This window comes from Artemia sp. Qi Xiang Cuo, chromosome 18 (genome assembly GCF_049724085.1).
Source record: "Artemia sp. Qi Xiang Cuo chromosome 18, ASM4972408v1, whole genome shotgun sequence".
Lineage (NCBI taxonomy): Eukaryota > Metazoa > Arthropoda > Branchiopoda > Anostraca > Artemiidae > Artemia > Artemia sp. Qi Xiang Cuo.
Window position 1 is genome coordinate 24,478,259 of NC_142811.1, and position 17,980 is coordinate 24,496,238.

A 17,980-nucleotide genomic window follows, 5' to 3' on the forward strand; every position below is an offset into this window, starting at 1 on the left:
TTGGACAGAACATGTAACATGGAGAATTAATGAAGCTAAGAAATATTCGAGTCGTCTTTGAAGCGCGGCAAGGATGACCTGGGGCTTAAAGCCTTCCGCCCGTAGAAAATTGTACAAGTCAGTAATTGAAAGGACTATTTTGTATGCGGCTCCAGTATGAATTGGGGCCTGAAGAAAAAAAATATACAGAATATGTTACAGTCAGCACAAAGATGTTCAACCCTTAGTAATTCGAAGTCGTTTAGAACTGCTCAAAATCGTGCTATTACGGCCCTTTCTGGTGTCCTTCCAATCGGTCTAAGAGCAATAGAACTGGCAGTGATGAGGTTTGTTAAAAACCGACGTCCCCCTTTTTGGCCAGATATTGTGCATCCTAGTTTTCCTTTAAATAGATATTCCGTTGATCATAGCGTTTTTACCGATGAAATAGTTGCTGAGTTGCTAGGAGTTGAGTTTCTGATGGAAAATTATTTTTCACCTTTCCAACTGAACCGTAGTGTTTCAAAAACTGCTCTATATAATAAATGGTATGTAATATTTAAAAATTGTATGAGTAGTTGGCCTGTTAGATTTTTCAAATGTAAAGAAAATTTAATTTGTGCGCAAAAACTTGAACCAAGTTATATTTTAACTCAGTTTATAAGAGGCCATTCGAAACTGAATTATTTTTTACATAGAATAGGCATAACTGATAGCCAAACGTGTGAATGTTGATGTATAGAAAACTGTGAGCATGTCCTGTATGATTGTCCTTTTTATGTTCGTCAGAGGTTTAATAGGATTTTTGAATTGAGAGAACATAATGTTAGCTTCCCTTTTCATTTAAGTTTGATAATTAATGGTGATAAAAATATTAGGAATATAGTAAAGAAATGCCTGTAAAGCACAAAAATATTTGATATTTAAGGTTATTGTGAAAGTTTTTCTGAGGGTAGATCTTTGAATGAGTAGTTTTTTATTTAATTCTTTTTAATTTTTTTTTTTTTTTTGCAGTTCGTGTAGGAATTTTAGTGTTTGGGTATAAATGTAGTTATATAGTATTGTAGAGTGAAATACCTGTTTGGTGCAGTCACGTAATAAAATCATTCAAAAAAATCATCACCTTGTGAATCACCTGTAGCTTAGTGCTACTTGCCTTCCAATTAGCGCAAGATTTAAAAGGTTCTCAAAAGAAAGAAGTTGCACAGAAGACAGGTATACTTGCCCGCTTTGCAAAGGTGAGGAGGATGATTTGGTGGATTACTTGAGCCGGTGCCAGGGGCTCTCTGTGATAAGGGAAGGTATATTCAAAAAACTAAATTGATACCTCGAGATATCTTAAATAGTACATCGCCACATTTTTGTCTGTAGAATAGCGAGGTATCTTAAAATCAAGCTTATTAAAATAGAATCTTAGCTTTTTAAATAAATTTAGTGTTTCATTCGTGGGTGGTAGGAATTTAGAAGAGTAGTGATCGCCGGTGTACGTTTATACTATTTGCGCTTTTTTGTGTACATGGACGTATTTTTACTACAATAATTTGATTTTAGCCTTCCTAGTCAGATGGCTTCAGTTTCATCTTAGCATTACCAGAAGCTCTAAGTAAGAAATGAATTTAAGTTTCTATAAGGCTTGTATTACCATGGATCCATCTAGGAACAAAGATAAGAATAGAAACGTATCGATCTAGCTCATGCAGTGGCATATCTTTCCTTCTTTAGTTAGAAACAGTTTATTTGCGAGTTCGCGGAGGATATAAGGCAATCTTATATTTATCGGAGTTAAAGAGTAAGCTTATGTGTTTTATTTAACTCTAGGTTATCATAAAGAAAATCCTCCATTTGTGTATATCTGTTAAAGACTGTGATGTTGTTTATTTGTATATTGGTTCACTACTTCACAGCTACATTTCTAAGGCTATAGTGAAGTGGTCAAAGGTGTTGGGCTGTAAAATTGTGTTTTTTTCTGGCTTTATCCTTGGCTTATAGGGGAAAAATCGCGAAACTGGGGGAATAATTCTTAAATTTCCCATTCTCTGAATCTATGCCATTTAATAGAAACTCGGGAAGATCCGACACGATCGCATGAATATATTTTGGTAGGGGGACACATTCATAACACAATTGAACAGGAAAAATTACGGAATGAATACACAGTGAGAAGAGTTTTCTTTAGGATCCTATAAAATCCTTTAGGATCCTTTATAAGCCCATAAAAGTGCCCCCACTATGCACATGGAGAATATAAAAAGTCGTTCGACTGTTTGGAAATTATGTTGAAGGTGTTAGCAACACAGTATCTTGTTTCAAGCGTTTGACACTGCGTAGAAGAAATTTATGATTCCCACACTGCCATTTTTGCATATTAGTGTCAAATAGTCTATATACTTCAGTCTTTAACTAGTTCCTTCGTATTAATAGCGCCTCACTGTCCCTTATTTAGCTTTGGAAATTTTGCTTAACATATGGGAATTGGAATGATATTAATATTTGGGAGATATTTTGTCTTGTGAAAATGGTATGGTGAGATTTGTGTATTTTTTTTTTAATTAATGAATAGACGGTTGAGAGTCAAATATAGCCAAATATAGCCAAGAGAGGCAAATATAGTTATAGCCCTTTTTTATCAGGTGGTATGCTGTCTTCTCTTGGCGGTTGTTGTAAGTGATGTTTGTTTTATAGTAGTTTGTAAACAAATCAGTTGAGTTCAGCTTAGACTAGTAAAAAACTATAACAAAACAAAGAAAGGTTCGAAAAACAAAGACCTGAATCCAGCCAGTCTATCTGCTTAATTACGCAAAAAAGAACAAGAACAACAGAAAAAAAAAACAGAACAAAGAACAATAAAAAAGAACACCAAATAACCAAAAACAACAACAAGAACAACCCAAAAAAAGAAAGAAAATTGATACATATATTAAACCCCTCTACAAGACTGTACAATGCCACAGTTTCAAGCTTGATGCTATACCCCTCTGAGACATGGCCGATAACCCAGACACAGCTAAGAAAGGTCAATGCCATCCAAACTAGACACCTGCGTCGAGTTGAAGGCTTCAAATGGTATGACGAGATCCGCAATAATGAGATCAAGTTCAAGTTAGCGTTCAAGTTCAATTCAAGTTAGTGAACCTCTCCACCCAAGTAGAAGCTCGTTCTCTAAGATGGTACGGCCACTTACTCCACCTCCCACCAACTACCCTTGCAAGGATCTTTTCGGAATTCAATCCCTCGATTGTCTGGAAACGTCTTCGAGGGAGGCCGTGCACCAGATGGGCTGACGTTATAAATCAACGCCTCCTCAACCACAACATCGACCCTAATGAAGCCCCATACCTAGCCCTGGACAGGGCTGTTTGGAGAAGACTGACAGCGCTGTCAACCAGTTCCCTCTACGCTGGAGACTCTGCTGAGCAAGAGCGTTAAGTCAAAATTAAGTCACAAGACTGTTATCTGATTTGTTAAGAGTTAACTAAAATTAAACCGTGTTATTAGAATTCTGTGATTGAATGTTTGGAGATTGACTCAGTTAACTACATAGATTTATTATCAGAATGGTTACCAGATAATGTAAAAAGAAGCACTGCAATAGCGAGCAAGTAAATAGCCACCGTGCGTCTGACAGGACTGACAAATTCAATACTTATGCCTGACTCAAACACCATAGGAAACCTTTGCTGGTGGCATCGAAGGAATAGCCCATGGAGAAACATGTGCTGATTGTAGCTAAATACACCTTAATCGGAAACATGTGGGAGAATAGGCATATAAGAAACCGTAGCGTATGCTGTTTCGTGAGGACTAGGACAAAATTGTTTTGTCCCTCCCCCCATTACACACATTTGAAGTCACCTTGCTCCTTCCCCCAACAAAACTATCCCTGAAAGTCTTTACTTAATCCCCCAGATGTGAGACAACCGAAAGGTTTTGTTTTGGGGAGGGAACCAAAGTTAGTGCCGACTTCTCTTAGCAAAGGATGCTGTAAATTGGCAAATTACACGAACATCATAAAAATCCCTGGATAAATCATCAAGGGGGGATGGAGGTAGGGGTTTCAAACGTCATTCAGAATTACGTATTTGCTATATCTCAGGAGCGGCTGAGGGTATTTAGTTGAAACTTTCAAGAAATGCTAAGAGAGATGTTAAACCAAATCAAAAGACACTATCTGCATTCAGGCTTTTAAAGAGCTTATCTGCTATGTCTCAGGAACAGCTAAGGATATGAAGTTGAAACTTTCAGGGAATTTTGAGGGGGATGTTTGAACTAAATAAAAATACTTGATCCCATCCAAGTTGTGAAAATGGCGTATTTGTATTATCTTAAGAGTGGCTATGGCTATCAAACTTAAAATTTCGGGGAATGTTGAGGGGAATGGTCTACTAAATTTAAAGACCCTTTGTGCATCCAGGTTGTCAAACTAGTGTATTTGCAATATAATAGTAAGGCTATTAACCGTAAACTGTCAGAGAACGTTGGGGGATACAATGAACTAAAGCAAAAGACACTATGTGCATCTAAGTTGTCAAAAGGGCACATATGCAATATCTCAGGAACGGTCAAGGATATAAAGTTAACAATTTGAGGGAATATTGAGGGAGATTTTGAACTAAATCGAAGATATTATGTGCATCCAGGTTGTTAAAATGGCGTATCCCTAAATATATTAGGAAGGGCTAAGGGAACAACACTATGCCATCCATGTTGTCAAAAGGGCGTATTTACAATATCTCAAGAAGGATATTAATTTGAAACTTTCAGGGAATGTTGTGGAAGATGTTTAAATAAAGTGAAATACACTATATGCATTCTGATTGTCAAAAGGGCATATCTACATTATCTTGGGAACGGCTAATGGTATTAATTAGAAACTTTCAGGGAATGTTGAGGGGCATTTTGAACTAGTTCAATATGTATGCACTACATGCATACATGTTATAAAAATTTTTATAACACATGTATATGTGTTTCTGGAATATTTCAGGAATGGCTAGGATTGTTGAGATAATATGTTATGGGAATGTTCGGAAGGGCGTTGATCAACGGCTGGGGATAACATCAAAACTTCCAGGGAGCCTTTTGGTGGGTTTAAGTGAACCTCACTGTTTGACCTAGAGAAGGGGCAAAGGTAAGTGAAATGATACTTTGTGTATCCAGGTCATCGAAATTGCAAAGAATTTTGAGAACGGCTTTCGGTTTGAAGTTGAGATACTGTAACTGTTACTTAAAGATACTGTTTGGAAAAGAAAGTGGAAGAATGAGGCAAGGGTTATCAAATTTTTGTGTTGGGCAGAGAGGAAGGAAGTAAACAATTTTTATCTTTGATTTACCCAAACAAATTTTGAACTGTAAGTTCCCATTGGACAAACTTGTCTAGACTTGTGATATTAATTTCTTGCTGTGTTGTTATTGGCTTTTCATATTTTATGACAAATAAAAACACGCTGCTCAAATTCTGTTTCGAGTTCTGATTCGAGTTGTGTCATTCTGTTTGCGGTAATTTGTTTTCGTTTTACGTTAGAATTAATTACTCATTTTAATTTCTGTTAATTAAAGGTTTCATTTATTCATCTATAGCATATACCATTCATTTATTTTCTTTAAATATGATGTGATTACTAATTTTAATTTTTGTTTGGTTTGGATTCCCTTATTTACTGAAGTATTTTCTCTTCATTTTATGTTTGAATAATCACGGGACTTTATTTTTACTCGTCTTAAGTTTTAATATGGGTCTTTACTTTTCTGTGGAAAACTTCGTATTCGATTTTTTTTAAATTAATTATTTGAACACATACTTTAATTAATTTAAATACATTTCCCCCTCCCCCTCCCAAGAAAAAATAAAGAAAAGTGAAGAGCCGTATTAAAACCTAAAGCGATTAAGAAAATTAAGTCCTATAATAATTCCAAGTTAAAATGAACAGAAATTACTATCAATGAATATTTGAAACAAAAAACACAGAAATCATTTTTTATAAATGACCTCGAAATGTATTTATTAAAACAAACATACACTAACAACAGAAAAGAACATGAAACGATGCTATTTATAAAATAAAGCGTTGAGATAGGCCTACATGTGCAACCAAAAGTGTCTTTAGGATAAAGGGTTAGTATTACTTTAGTTGAAGACTGAGAACTATCAGGATTTTTAATCCTATTGCTAAAAATTCCCCTCTCTACCCTCTAAAATTCTTATGGAAAAAGTATTGTTTAAAAATTATTGTGCAAAATTACTGCTGATCGAGAATTTTGACTGAATGTTGAAATTTTCCCTAAAGTTTAAAATAGGAACCAGCATTGTACTACTTAAGCAAAAAAAAAAAAAAAACTGAACACAAAGGCACATCTAATCATAGTAAAAATGGGGGAATTAAGAAACGAACAGATATTAGTTTAGAAAAGGCTTTCAAAACAAAACTTTTTCAAATAAAATTAAAGAGCTTTTAGATTTCTTTTCAATGTCATTTCAATAAAAGAGAAAATGTTTAGAATCTATTTTGTTTTCAGTAAAGCCCCAAATAAACAACGGCCTTTAGAGGGTTAAAGAAGATGTAGGCCCACTGTTATTTTTGGTATTATTTTTTGTTTTAAGTTCGACTTGATTGCTCATATTAATTTATGTTCGTTTCAGGTTTTATATTTACATCCATAGCAGCAACTGGTATTCTTATATTTGATGTGTTAATCCATTTTAATCTTTGTTCGTTTTAGGCCTCTATTCCCTGCCCCAAGTCAGGGTTTGAGGTTCAATTCGCCCCTCCGACACCCCCTGAAAGTTACAAACTTGACCCCTCAGGATGTCTTCGGCTTTTCTGTATTCAAATGCGCCGAGGATTAAAAAAAAACACACACACACACAAAAAAGTGACCCTAACAGATGCTGCATCTAAGGATAAGCGTAGCCCCTTGCCCCCTAGCTACGCCACTGTCTACAATTTAATCCATTCCCAAATTATAAACGAGATTTAAACTTTTTTTTTCAGCTGCTTTAACATGTCCAAGAGTTGTTTAAGTCCTGATTCTGGTTTGGACATGCTCTCTCCAGATTCTGGATTTTTATTGGAACTAATGCAGTTCCCTTGCCCAAGTTACGATGTCTCAGTCGAAAACACAGATCAGAACCAGTCGAGTTTCGACTCGTTCAGGGCCGGCGAGAAATCGAGCTTAGAAAATGACTCATGTTTATTTTGTAACTGTCAAGAATATCTTGTGAATGAATGGAAGGAGACTAATACATTTTTCATCTGTAACTTTGAAGAAAAAGTAAAGTGTGGCATGTGGAAAGAAAACCGAATAATGGATAAAAAGAATATCTTATTCCTTTGTCGTGAGGCAGCTGATGAAAAAGAAACTTTTACAAAGACTGATTTGATGAAAATGAAGAAGCTATCCTCCACTGATAATAATTTTGACGGAAATAATAATAGCAAAAATGAAGTTAGTGATTATGGAAGTCATTTTATTGACACCTGTCCCAAGGATTCACTGGAAATAGGTAAGTCGAGCCTTTCTAATAAATTAAAGGGCAAAGAAAATCGTAATTTGTCATTACGGGATTATGAAGTGCTTCTATTATGTAAAAAAAACCTGAATAACTTCGCAGAAGGTAAGTATTTACCAAATCATATTATTAAATTGTAACTTAAGTGAATATAGCCTACCACACGATGCCTTTTTTATGCCATTGTCAAATATAATAATCATTTTTGTTATAAATGAATTTAGCAAGACCCTATATATATACCAACTCAGGGTTATTTTTTGCCCCTTAGAGGGGGGGGGAATTTTAATATTACCTATCAGGTTCATCAGAACTAAAATTTCCCCGCCCCCCCTCCGGTGCCAATATATAACCTGAATTGGCATATATATAGGGGTGGGGGCTAAAATTCATTTCCGACATAAATGGTTATTGTATTCGTAAAGAACATAAAAATAGGTATCGAGTGGTATATTCACTTTAGTCGTAACTCATTAATATGATTCGGTAAATATTTACCTCGCAGACTACACTGCCATTTGATTTATAATTAAAACAAAATAAAAATGCAGGTATATATATATATATATATATATATATATATATATATATATATATATATATATATATATATATATATATATATATATATATATATATATATATATATATATATATATATATATATATATATATATATATATATATATATATATATATATATATATATATATATATATATATATATATATATATATATATATATATATATATATATATATATATATATATATATATATATATATATATATATATATATATATATATATATATATATATATATATATATATATATATATATATATATATATATATATATATATATATATATATATATATATATATATATATATATATATATATATATATATATATATATATATGCTAGCAAAAGCCCTAATATTTCGTTTTCACGTCCAGAAGCAGTTTAAAGAAAAAAAAAAATCTAGACTAAAAAAAAACCCAAGAAAACCACATAAAGAAATGAAAATGCTACAGAATAAAAAAAAAAGTAAAAAGTAAAATAAACCTAAATCTAATAGAATAAAGTTGTCTGAAACAAGTTCTAAACCAAATCCTTGTGCTAATTGACAAGAAAAATGCATATGGATTGCATCTGATGTGAGTATCTTCGCTTTTTTTCTGTTGTTGCATAGCGTTTTCATCTCTTTATTTTATTTTCCTGTACATTTTCATGTAACTGTTTTGTCTAGTTTTTTTTTTCCGTTGGTAAAGGTTTTCCCCTTTTTCTTGACTCTGAATCACCATTATACACGATTCTGCTGATAATTAAATAAAAAAAAAGTTTGTTTTAACTGAAAGTAAGGAATGACATTAAAACTTAAAACGAACAGAAATTATTCCGTACATGAATGGGGCTGTCCCCGCCTCAACACCTCGCTCTTTACGCTAAAGTTTTTTTGTTGTTGAAAAAAATAGAGTTGTGAGAAAGTCAAACTTTAGCGTAAAGAGCGAGGCGTTGAGGAGGGGACAGCCCCTTTCATATACGGAATAATTTCTGTTCGTTTTAAGTTTTAATGTCGCTCCTTACTTTCAGTTAAAAAAACTTGTTTTTTTTATTTAATTTTTGAACGTTTTTTAATTAATGGAGGTTTTGATTTTGGCTCACCGAACATGAATAATTAAAAAAAAACTTTCATATTAATTTTACTTTTATTTGGTTAAATGGCTTTCTCGAAACTTGTTTAATTTTACTTACGAACATTTTTATTAGTAATAAATATACTTAACTTACGAATTAACTTATGTAACGAACTTCTATATTCATATATTTTTAATACATATATCAGGGGGTTCGCCCCCTAGTCAATACCTCGCTCTTTATGCTAAAGTTCAAATTTTGTTCCAATTCTTTAAAAATGACCTCTTATTCACAAAGGAAATTGAGAGTTCTAGTGCTTTGGTTAAATGGCTTTCTCGAAACTTGTTTAATTTTATTTATGAACGTTTTTATTAGTAATAAATATAGGTAACTAACGAATTAACTTACGCAACGAATTTCTGTATTCATAGATTTTTAACACGTATATTAGGGGGTTCGCCCTCTAGTCAATACCTTGCTCTTAAAGCTAAAGTTCGAATTTTGTTCCAATTCCTTAAAAATGACCCCTTAATCCCAAAGGCCGTTAATTAGAACAAATAGCTCTGATGAAAGTACTAAAAAATCTTTGGCTTAAAGAGCGAGCCGTTGACTAGGGGGTGAACCCAATCATACTATTTTCTGTTCGTTTTAAGTTTTGATGTTGCTCCTGTCTTTCAGTTGAAAAACTTGTTTTTTTTCTCATCCTTTTTTAAATAATTTTCAAATTTCAAATTAATTTTTTCAAATTAATTTATTTAGCATAAAAAAATACAAACAAATTTACAGCGGCCATCTACAAAAACCCGAAGGTTTGTTTACGATGGCTGCAAATCCATTATTATAAAGCTCTACATCCACATAAAAACTATCTTTTCATGGGGAAAAATCAGCATTTGAACTAAATCAACATAAAGAACATCTCCTACTCTAAAAGGATTACACTCTAAAAATCGTAAGTGAGAAATATCACATATCATCCTTAAAACATCCACTCAAAAAAAAAATAAAAAAAAAAAAAAAAAAAAAAAAAAAAAAAAAAAAAAATAAAAAAAAAATGAGATACATCTAACTAAATCAACTATTACAAAATCAATAAGTATCAACTAGGCTATAAAGCCGACTCCGTGCGCTTTGGCTGGGTAATTTCACGAAAATGCGACCATTTTCTGTCCAAACAGTTTCCTCCGATCCTCCCAAATAACCCCCGACCCCCCCACTACCATAAAAAAATCCCCCCTGAAAACGTCTGTATATTTCCCAATAGCCAATACTATACGTTAACATTGGGTAAAGCTCATAACTTTCAGTCCTCCTCCCAGGGACTTGGGGGGATAAAGTCATCCTAAAGGACATAGTTATCATATTTTCAACCATGTTGAACAAAATGGCTATCTCAAAATTTTGATCGGATAACTTTGGGAGAAAAATGAGCGTGGGAGGGGGCCTAGTTGCCCTCCTTTTTTGGGTCACTTAAAAATGGCACTAGAACTTTTAATTTCCGTTCCAATGAGCCCTCCCACGATATTCTAGGACCACTGGGTGGATACGATCACCCCTGAAAAAAAAACAAACAAAAAAACAAAAAACAAATAAACACGCATCCGTGATCTTTCATCTGGCAAAAAGTGCCAAATTCCACATTTTTGTAGATGTGAGCTTGAAACCTCTAAAGTAGGGTTCTCTGATACGCTGAATCTGATGGTGTGATTTTCATTAAGGTTCTATAATTTTTAGGGGGTCTTTCCTCCTTTTTTTGAAAATCAGTCAAATTTTCTCAGGCGCGTAACTTTTGATTGGACTAAACTTGATGAAACTTATATATTTAAAATCAGCATTAAAATCTGATTCTTTTGATGTATCTATTGGTATCCAAAACCCGTTTTCTAGAGTTTCGGTTACCATTGAGCCGGGTCGCTCCTTACTTACAGTTCGTTACCACGAACTGTTTGATTTCGATCACTAGGAATGCTTGTTAGTCTGTTTAAGACTTACTGTCCTAAAACCGTTGATAATTAAGTTCAGATATAGCACCAGGGTGTCAGTTTGAAAATTACTAGAGAATGACGCTTTCACTTTAAAATGATCTGATTGATTCACTTTTAAGGTTTAGCTAAAAAGTTGACAGAATCAAGGGGAAGTTAAGTGGGTGTAAGTGATGGCTTACCGCTGGGGAATGATGACTCGGCTGACTTTGAATCTACAAATGAAGCTGATTTGCTGTTCGAATCAACTGCATAAGCTGTGAACAAGCATAGGAGAGTAAAAACTAACAGCTATTTGATCAGGTCCAGTTTAAATTCCTGCAAAGACAAAATGTGCAAAGTATCTAAGTTGCGACCTTATTACTTATTGGTAAACCGATTAAAATAACATAAGAATTCAAATAGTGGCTTCTCAGATAGCCTAAGCGACCCTTCTCAGATCAGTGTTCTGGAGTCGTTTTAGGGGTCCAACTCGAAGTTTTCTTGTTTTTGGAAATTCAACTAGAGGTTCAGCATATCATTTTTCTTTTCTTTATTTTACAGAATAACGAAAGCGTTGACTCTGAAATTCATGTTGTTATATTTAATGATTCTTAATCTCTCAGCACTATTCTTAAAAAAACGGAAGAAAATCTATGTACTCTCGGCATTAGTAGAGATGCATTATTGAGTCCGAACAGAACCACGTGGTTCTGTCGGCATTTTTAATACTGTCAGTACACCAAATAAGGGCATAGCCTCCCTAGGGAGAAAGATTGCGTAATTGGTCAATGACCCCTTTGTCCAAGGTCGAGTTATTTGATGTTTCTATGTGTAATAGCTTCGGGACGAAGGTTGCACCTGTGCATTGAATTCTAACGGGAACAATGTTATTGATCTAGGACTCGAGGGGGAAGTGAATTTCCGAGAAATTGATTGCGTAATCGAAGTGTGTCAACAACAACAACATCGACCTTGACATTCGCTGAGAGCGTGCACTTACAACAACAACAACATCGACCTTGGAACACCTGTGCAGTCGACCTCAATTCACCTATCGTGAATCAATAATTCCCCTTAGAAACAACAAATTAATTTCCCCTTTCTTGACGGATTAATCAATCAATGACATCATCTGTCAGACTTTAAAAATTTTCGCCTAGAAACATTTCTCCAGGAATAGATCCAAGTCATTAATGTCTTTGCCTCGGGAACAGTTCTACTGGTCGAACTCCAAAAGATATTAATAACCAAAGGCCTTGGAAAACAATTCTCCAAAGAAACATCTTAGCGATGAATTGTTTTAGCGCGGGAATCAGGTTTCTTATTAATTTGAAATGTGTTAGCGCAGAGATGCCAATAACAAAGGAACACGCTGAATTTACGTTTAGGGATTATTTGGGCGAAACCGTTTTAGACAGGTTATGGAACTATTTCGGCGAAACAGATAGAGACATTTTAAAAGAAGATTTTTGAAGAGATTTTGGAAGAGGTTTTGAGTGTGGTCGTTATAATACACAAGTTTCATTTGAACAGTGTTGTGAGGTTCTCTAACCCAACCCCAAAGGGTTCCAATCCTCCTACCCCAACCCCAAAGGAAGCCCCCGGTCCTCAAAAGCCCCCAAAGCTCCCAAAGGCCCTCCACCGGTCCCCAAATGTCCCCCAGGCCCCCAACTGTCCCCCCGGACCCTCAAAGGCCCCCAAGCTCCCAAAGGGCCACCGGCGCCCCCAAAGGCCCACCCAGACCCCCAAAGACCATCCCCGGGCCCCCCAAAGGCCCATCGAGCTCCCAAAGGACCAACGGGGTCCCAAAGGCCCTCCACCGGCCCCCAAATGTCCCCCAGGCCCCCACAGGCCCTCCCTGTGCCACAAAGGCCCCCCCTGGTCCTCAAAGGTCCCCCGGGCTCCCAAAGGACCAACGGGGTCCCAAAGGCCCTCCACCGGTCCCCAAATGTCCCCCAGGCACCCAAAGGCCCTCCCTGTGCCCCAAAGGCCCACCCAGACCCCCAATGGCCGTCCCCGGGCCCCCCAAAGGCCCATCGAGCTCCCAAAGGACCAACGGGGTCCCAAAGGCCCTCCACCGGTCCCCAAATGTCCCCCAGGTCCCCAAAGGCCCTCCCTGTGCCCAAAGGCCCTCCCTGTGCCCCAAAGGCCCTCCCCCGGCCCCCAAAGGTCCCCCGGACCAGAGAAGCGCCGCCGGGATAACACACACACACACACACACACACACACACACACACACACACACACACACACACACACACACACACACACACACACACACACACACACACACACACACACACACACACACACACACACACACACACACACACACACACACACACACACACACACACACACACACACACACAACACACACACACACACACACACACACACACACACACACACACACACACACACACACACACACACACACACACATACACACATCCACACACTCATACCCACCCACACATACATACCTATATAAATACATACACAGCCACACACACACACACCCACACACACACACACAAACACAAACATAGGTGAGTATTGTCTGAAACCTCTGATTTGGGAATATGTAAGTTGCTATTTCTGACTTTTCATAACCGGATTTCTTAGTCTGTCGTAGGTTTGTGGTGTCTAAAACCTATGATTTGGGATGTGTGGGTTGCTATTTTTTGAATTTTCTGAGCAGGATTTCTTAGCCATTCGTAGGTGTGTGTTGACTGAAACCTATGATTTGGGATGGTTAATTTGCTATTTTTGACTTTTCTGAGCTAGATTTCTTAGCCTTTCATAGGTGTGTCCTTTCAGAAAATTATGATTTGGGAGGTATAGTTTGCTTTTTGGACTTTTCATAGCTAGGATTCTTAGTCACTCATAGGTGTTTGTTGTCTGAAACTTCGAGTTTGGGATGAGTAGTTGGCTATTTCAGACTTTTCTGAGCTAAGGTTTCTTAGTATTTCGTAGGTGAATGCTGTCTGAAACTTATGATTTGGGATATGTAAATTACTATTTCGGGCTTTTCTGAGTTGGATTTCTTAGTCTTTCATAGGTGTGTGATGTCTGAAACCTATGATTTGGGATGTGTAGTTTGCTATTTTCGACTTTTCTGAGCTAGGTTTCTTAGCCTTTCATAGGTATGTGTTGTCAGAAAATTATGATTTGGGATGTGTAGTTTGCTATTTCAGGCTTTTCTGAGCTAAGGTTTTCTAGTATTTCGTAGGTGAATGTTGTCTGAAACCTATAGTTTGGGATGAGTAGTTTGCTATTTTTGACTTTTCTGAGCTAGGTTTCTTAGTCTTTCGTTGGTGTGTGTTGACTGAAACCTATGATTTGGGATACGTAGTTTGCTATTTTTGACTTTTCTGAGCTGGATTTATTAGCCTTTCCTAGGTGTGTGTTGACTGAAACCTATGATTGGGATGAGTGGTTTGCTATTTTTGTCTTTTCTGAGCTAGATTTCTTAGCCATTCATAGGTGTGTGTTGTCTGAAACTTATGATTTGGGATGTGTAGTTTGCTATTTGAACCTTTCAGAGCTATGATTATTAGTCCGTCATAGGCGTTTGTTGTCTGAAACTTCTAGTTTGGGATGAGTAGTTTCGCTATTTCAGGCTTTTCTGAGCTAAGGTTTCTTAGTCTTTCATAGGTGAATGATGTCTGAAACCTATGATTTGGGATATGTAAATTACTATTTCGGGCTTTTCTGAGTGGGATTTCTTAGTCTTTCATAGGTGTGTGTTGTCTGAAACCTATGATTTGGGATGGGTGGATTGCTACTTTTGACTTTTCTGAGCTGAATTTCTTAGCCTTTCATAGGTGTTTGTTGTCTGAAACCTATAGTTTGGGATGACTAGTTTGCTATTTTTGACTTTTCTGAGCTAGGTTTCTTAGCCGTTCTTAGGTGAGTGGTGTCTGAAACCTAGGATTTGGGATATGTAAATTACTATTTCGGGCTTTTCTAAGCTAGATTTCTTAGTCTTTCATAGGTATGTGTTGTCTGAAACCTATGATTTGGGATGTGTGGGTTGCTATTTTTTGACTTTTCCGAGCTGGATTTCTTAGCCGTTCATAGTTGAGTGCTGTCTGAAACTTGTGATTTGAGATGGTTAATTTGCTATTTCCGGCTTTTATTAGCTAGGTTTCATAGCCTTTCATAGGTGTGTGTTGTCAGAAAATTACGATTTGGGATGTGTAGTTTGCTATTTGAACTTTTCAGAGCTAGGATTCTTAGTCCATCATTGGTGTTTGTTGTCTGAAACCAATAGTTTGGGATGACTAGTTTGCTATTTCAGGCTTGTTCATTTTGAATTTCTGTCATGAAATGCAAGAGTTGGAAAATTAGGGTCTTAGTCCACCAGCTCAGTATTAGGGTCCCAGTCCACCAGCCTGAACGGTGGAAATTCACTAGCTCAGAATTGGGGTCTTAGTCCACCAGCCTGAATGGTGGAAATCCACTAGCTCAATATTGGGGTCTCAGTCCACCAGCCTGAATGGTGGAAATTCACTTGCTCAGAATTAGGGTCTTAGTCCACCAGCCCGAATGGTGGAAATTCACTAGCTCAGAATTGGGGTCTTAGTCCACCAGCCTGAATGGTTGAAATTCACATTAGACGACACAAAAACTTACACACACACAAAAACTTACACACACGCACAAAAACTTACACACACACACAAAAACTAACACACACACACACATGAAAACTGACACACACACACAAAAACTTACACACACACGATGAAACATACACACACACACACACAAAAACTTACACACACACACACACACACACACAAACTAACACAAGCACACAAAAAAATACAATCACACAAAATCTAACATGAACACAAAAACTAACACACACAAACACACACACAAAAAATAACACACACACACACACACCAAAACTAACACACACACAAAAAAACTTACACACACACAAAAACTTACACACACACACACACACACAAAAACAAACACATGAACACAAAAAAAAACACACACACAAATGCACAAAAACTAACACAAACACACACACCCAAACACAAACAAACACACACACACACAAAAACTAACACACACACGCAAAAACTTACACACACAAAAAATAAAACACACACACACACACACAAAAACTAACACATGCACACGAAAACTTACAAGCACACAAAAACTTACATCCACACAAAAACTAACACACACACACACACACAAAACTTACACACACAAACACACGAAAACTCACACACACACACGCCAAAACTTACACACACACACACACAAACTACACACACACACACACACACACACAAAAACTTACACATGAACACAAAAACTCACACACAAACACGCACAAAAAATTACACATACACAAACATACAAACAACTTACACACAAACACACGAAAACTTACACACACATTAAAAAACATAAACACACGACAAAACGGACATATGCACACGAAAACTTACACACACACACACGAACACTTACACACACACGTACACAAATACACACACACACACACACAAACTAAAAAAAAAAAACAAACAAAAAAAAACAAACAACACAAAACACACAAAAAAAACTTACACAGGCACACTAAAACTTACATGCACACAAAAACTTACATGCACACAAAAACTTACACACACACACAAAAACTCACACACACACACACACACACACACACAAACTTACACACACACAAACACTTACACACACACACACACACACACACAAACACATACACAAAAACTTACACATGAACACAAAAAAAACTCACACACACACACACACACACACACAAAACTTCCACACACACACACGAAAACTTACACACACACACACACCAAAACTTACACACACAAAAACTTACACACACACACACACACACACACACACAAACTAACACACACACACACACACAAACTTACACACACACACACACACACAAAATACTAACTCACACACAAACATACACACACACACACACACACACAGACTAACACACAAACACAAAATACAAATACAAACACGCAATAGATGAGACACACATAAACTTACACACACACACAAAAACTTACACCCACGTGCAAAAACTTACATGCACACAAAAACTTACACACACACAAAAACTTACACACACGCACAAAAACTTACACACACACACACAAAAACTTACACACACACAAAATCTTACACAAACACGCCAAAACTTGCACACACACACACAAAACTTACACACACACACACACACACACACACACAAAACTAACACATGCACACAAAAACTTACATTCACACACAAACTTATAAACACACACACTAACACTTACACACACACGACAAAACTTACACACACAAGAGCTTAGACACACAAAAACTTACACACACACACACACACAAAAACTAAAACACACACTCAAAAACTAACACAATAGCTTAGACACACAAAAACTTACACACACACACACACACAAAAACTAACACACACACGAACACACTAACAAACACACACACAAAAAAAATTACACACACACACACACACACAAAAACATACAAACACAAAAAAAAACACAAACAAAAAAAAAAAAAAATACAAACACACAAAAAAAAAAACACACAAAAAAAAAAAAAAACAAACGCAAACACACATAAACACATAAACACACTAACACACACTCACAAAAACTTACACACACACACACACACACGAAAACTTATGCACACACACGAAAACTACCATATCACAGTTACATTGTCTTAATTTTTCAAATTTCATTTTGAATTTCTATCGTGAAATGCAAGAGTTGGAATACTTCCGTGGTGACTTGTTGTGCTTTACCTTCAGTAATACGTAACTGAACCCAA

At 36.3% G+C, this 17,980-nt stretch overlaps 1 protein-coding gene across 1 annotated transcript in view; it reads left to right on the forward strand.

Annotated features, from left to right (window-relative positions):
* The first annotated feature begins 1,718 nt into the window (after nt 1–1,718).
* The window catches only part of LOC148941355 (uncharacterized), a 24,315-nt gene continuing 8,053 nt past the window's right edge, over nt 1,719–17,980 (forward strand). Inside the window, exons 1-2 of the mRNA XM_089104153.1 lie at nt 1,719–1,768; nt 6,969–7,480. Of these exons, the coding sequence (XP_088960279.1) occupies nt 6,979–7,480 (502 nt within the window). The 5' untranslated portion in view covers nt 1,719–1,768; nt 6,969–6,978. The remainder of the gene's footprint in view (nt 1,769–6,968; nt 7,481–17,980) is intronic.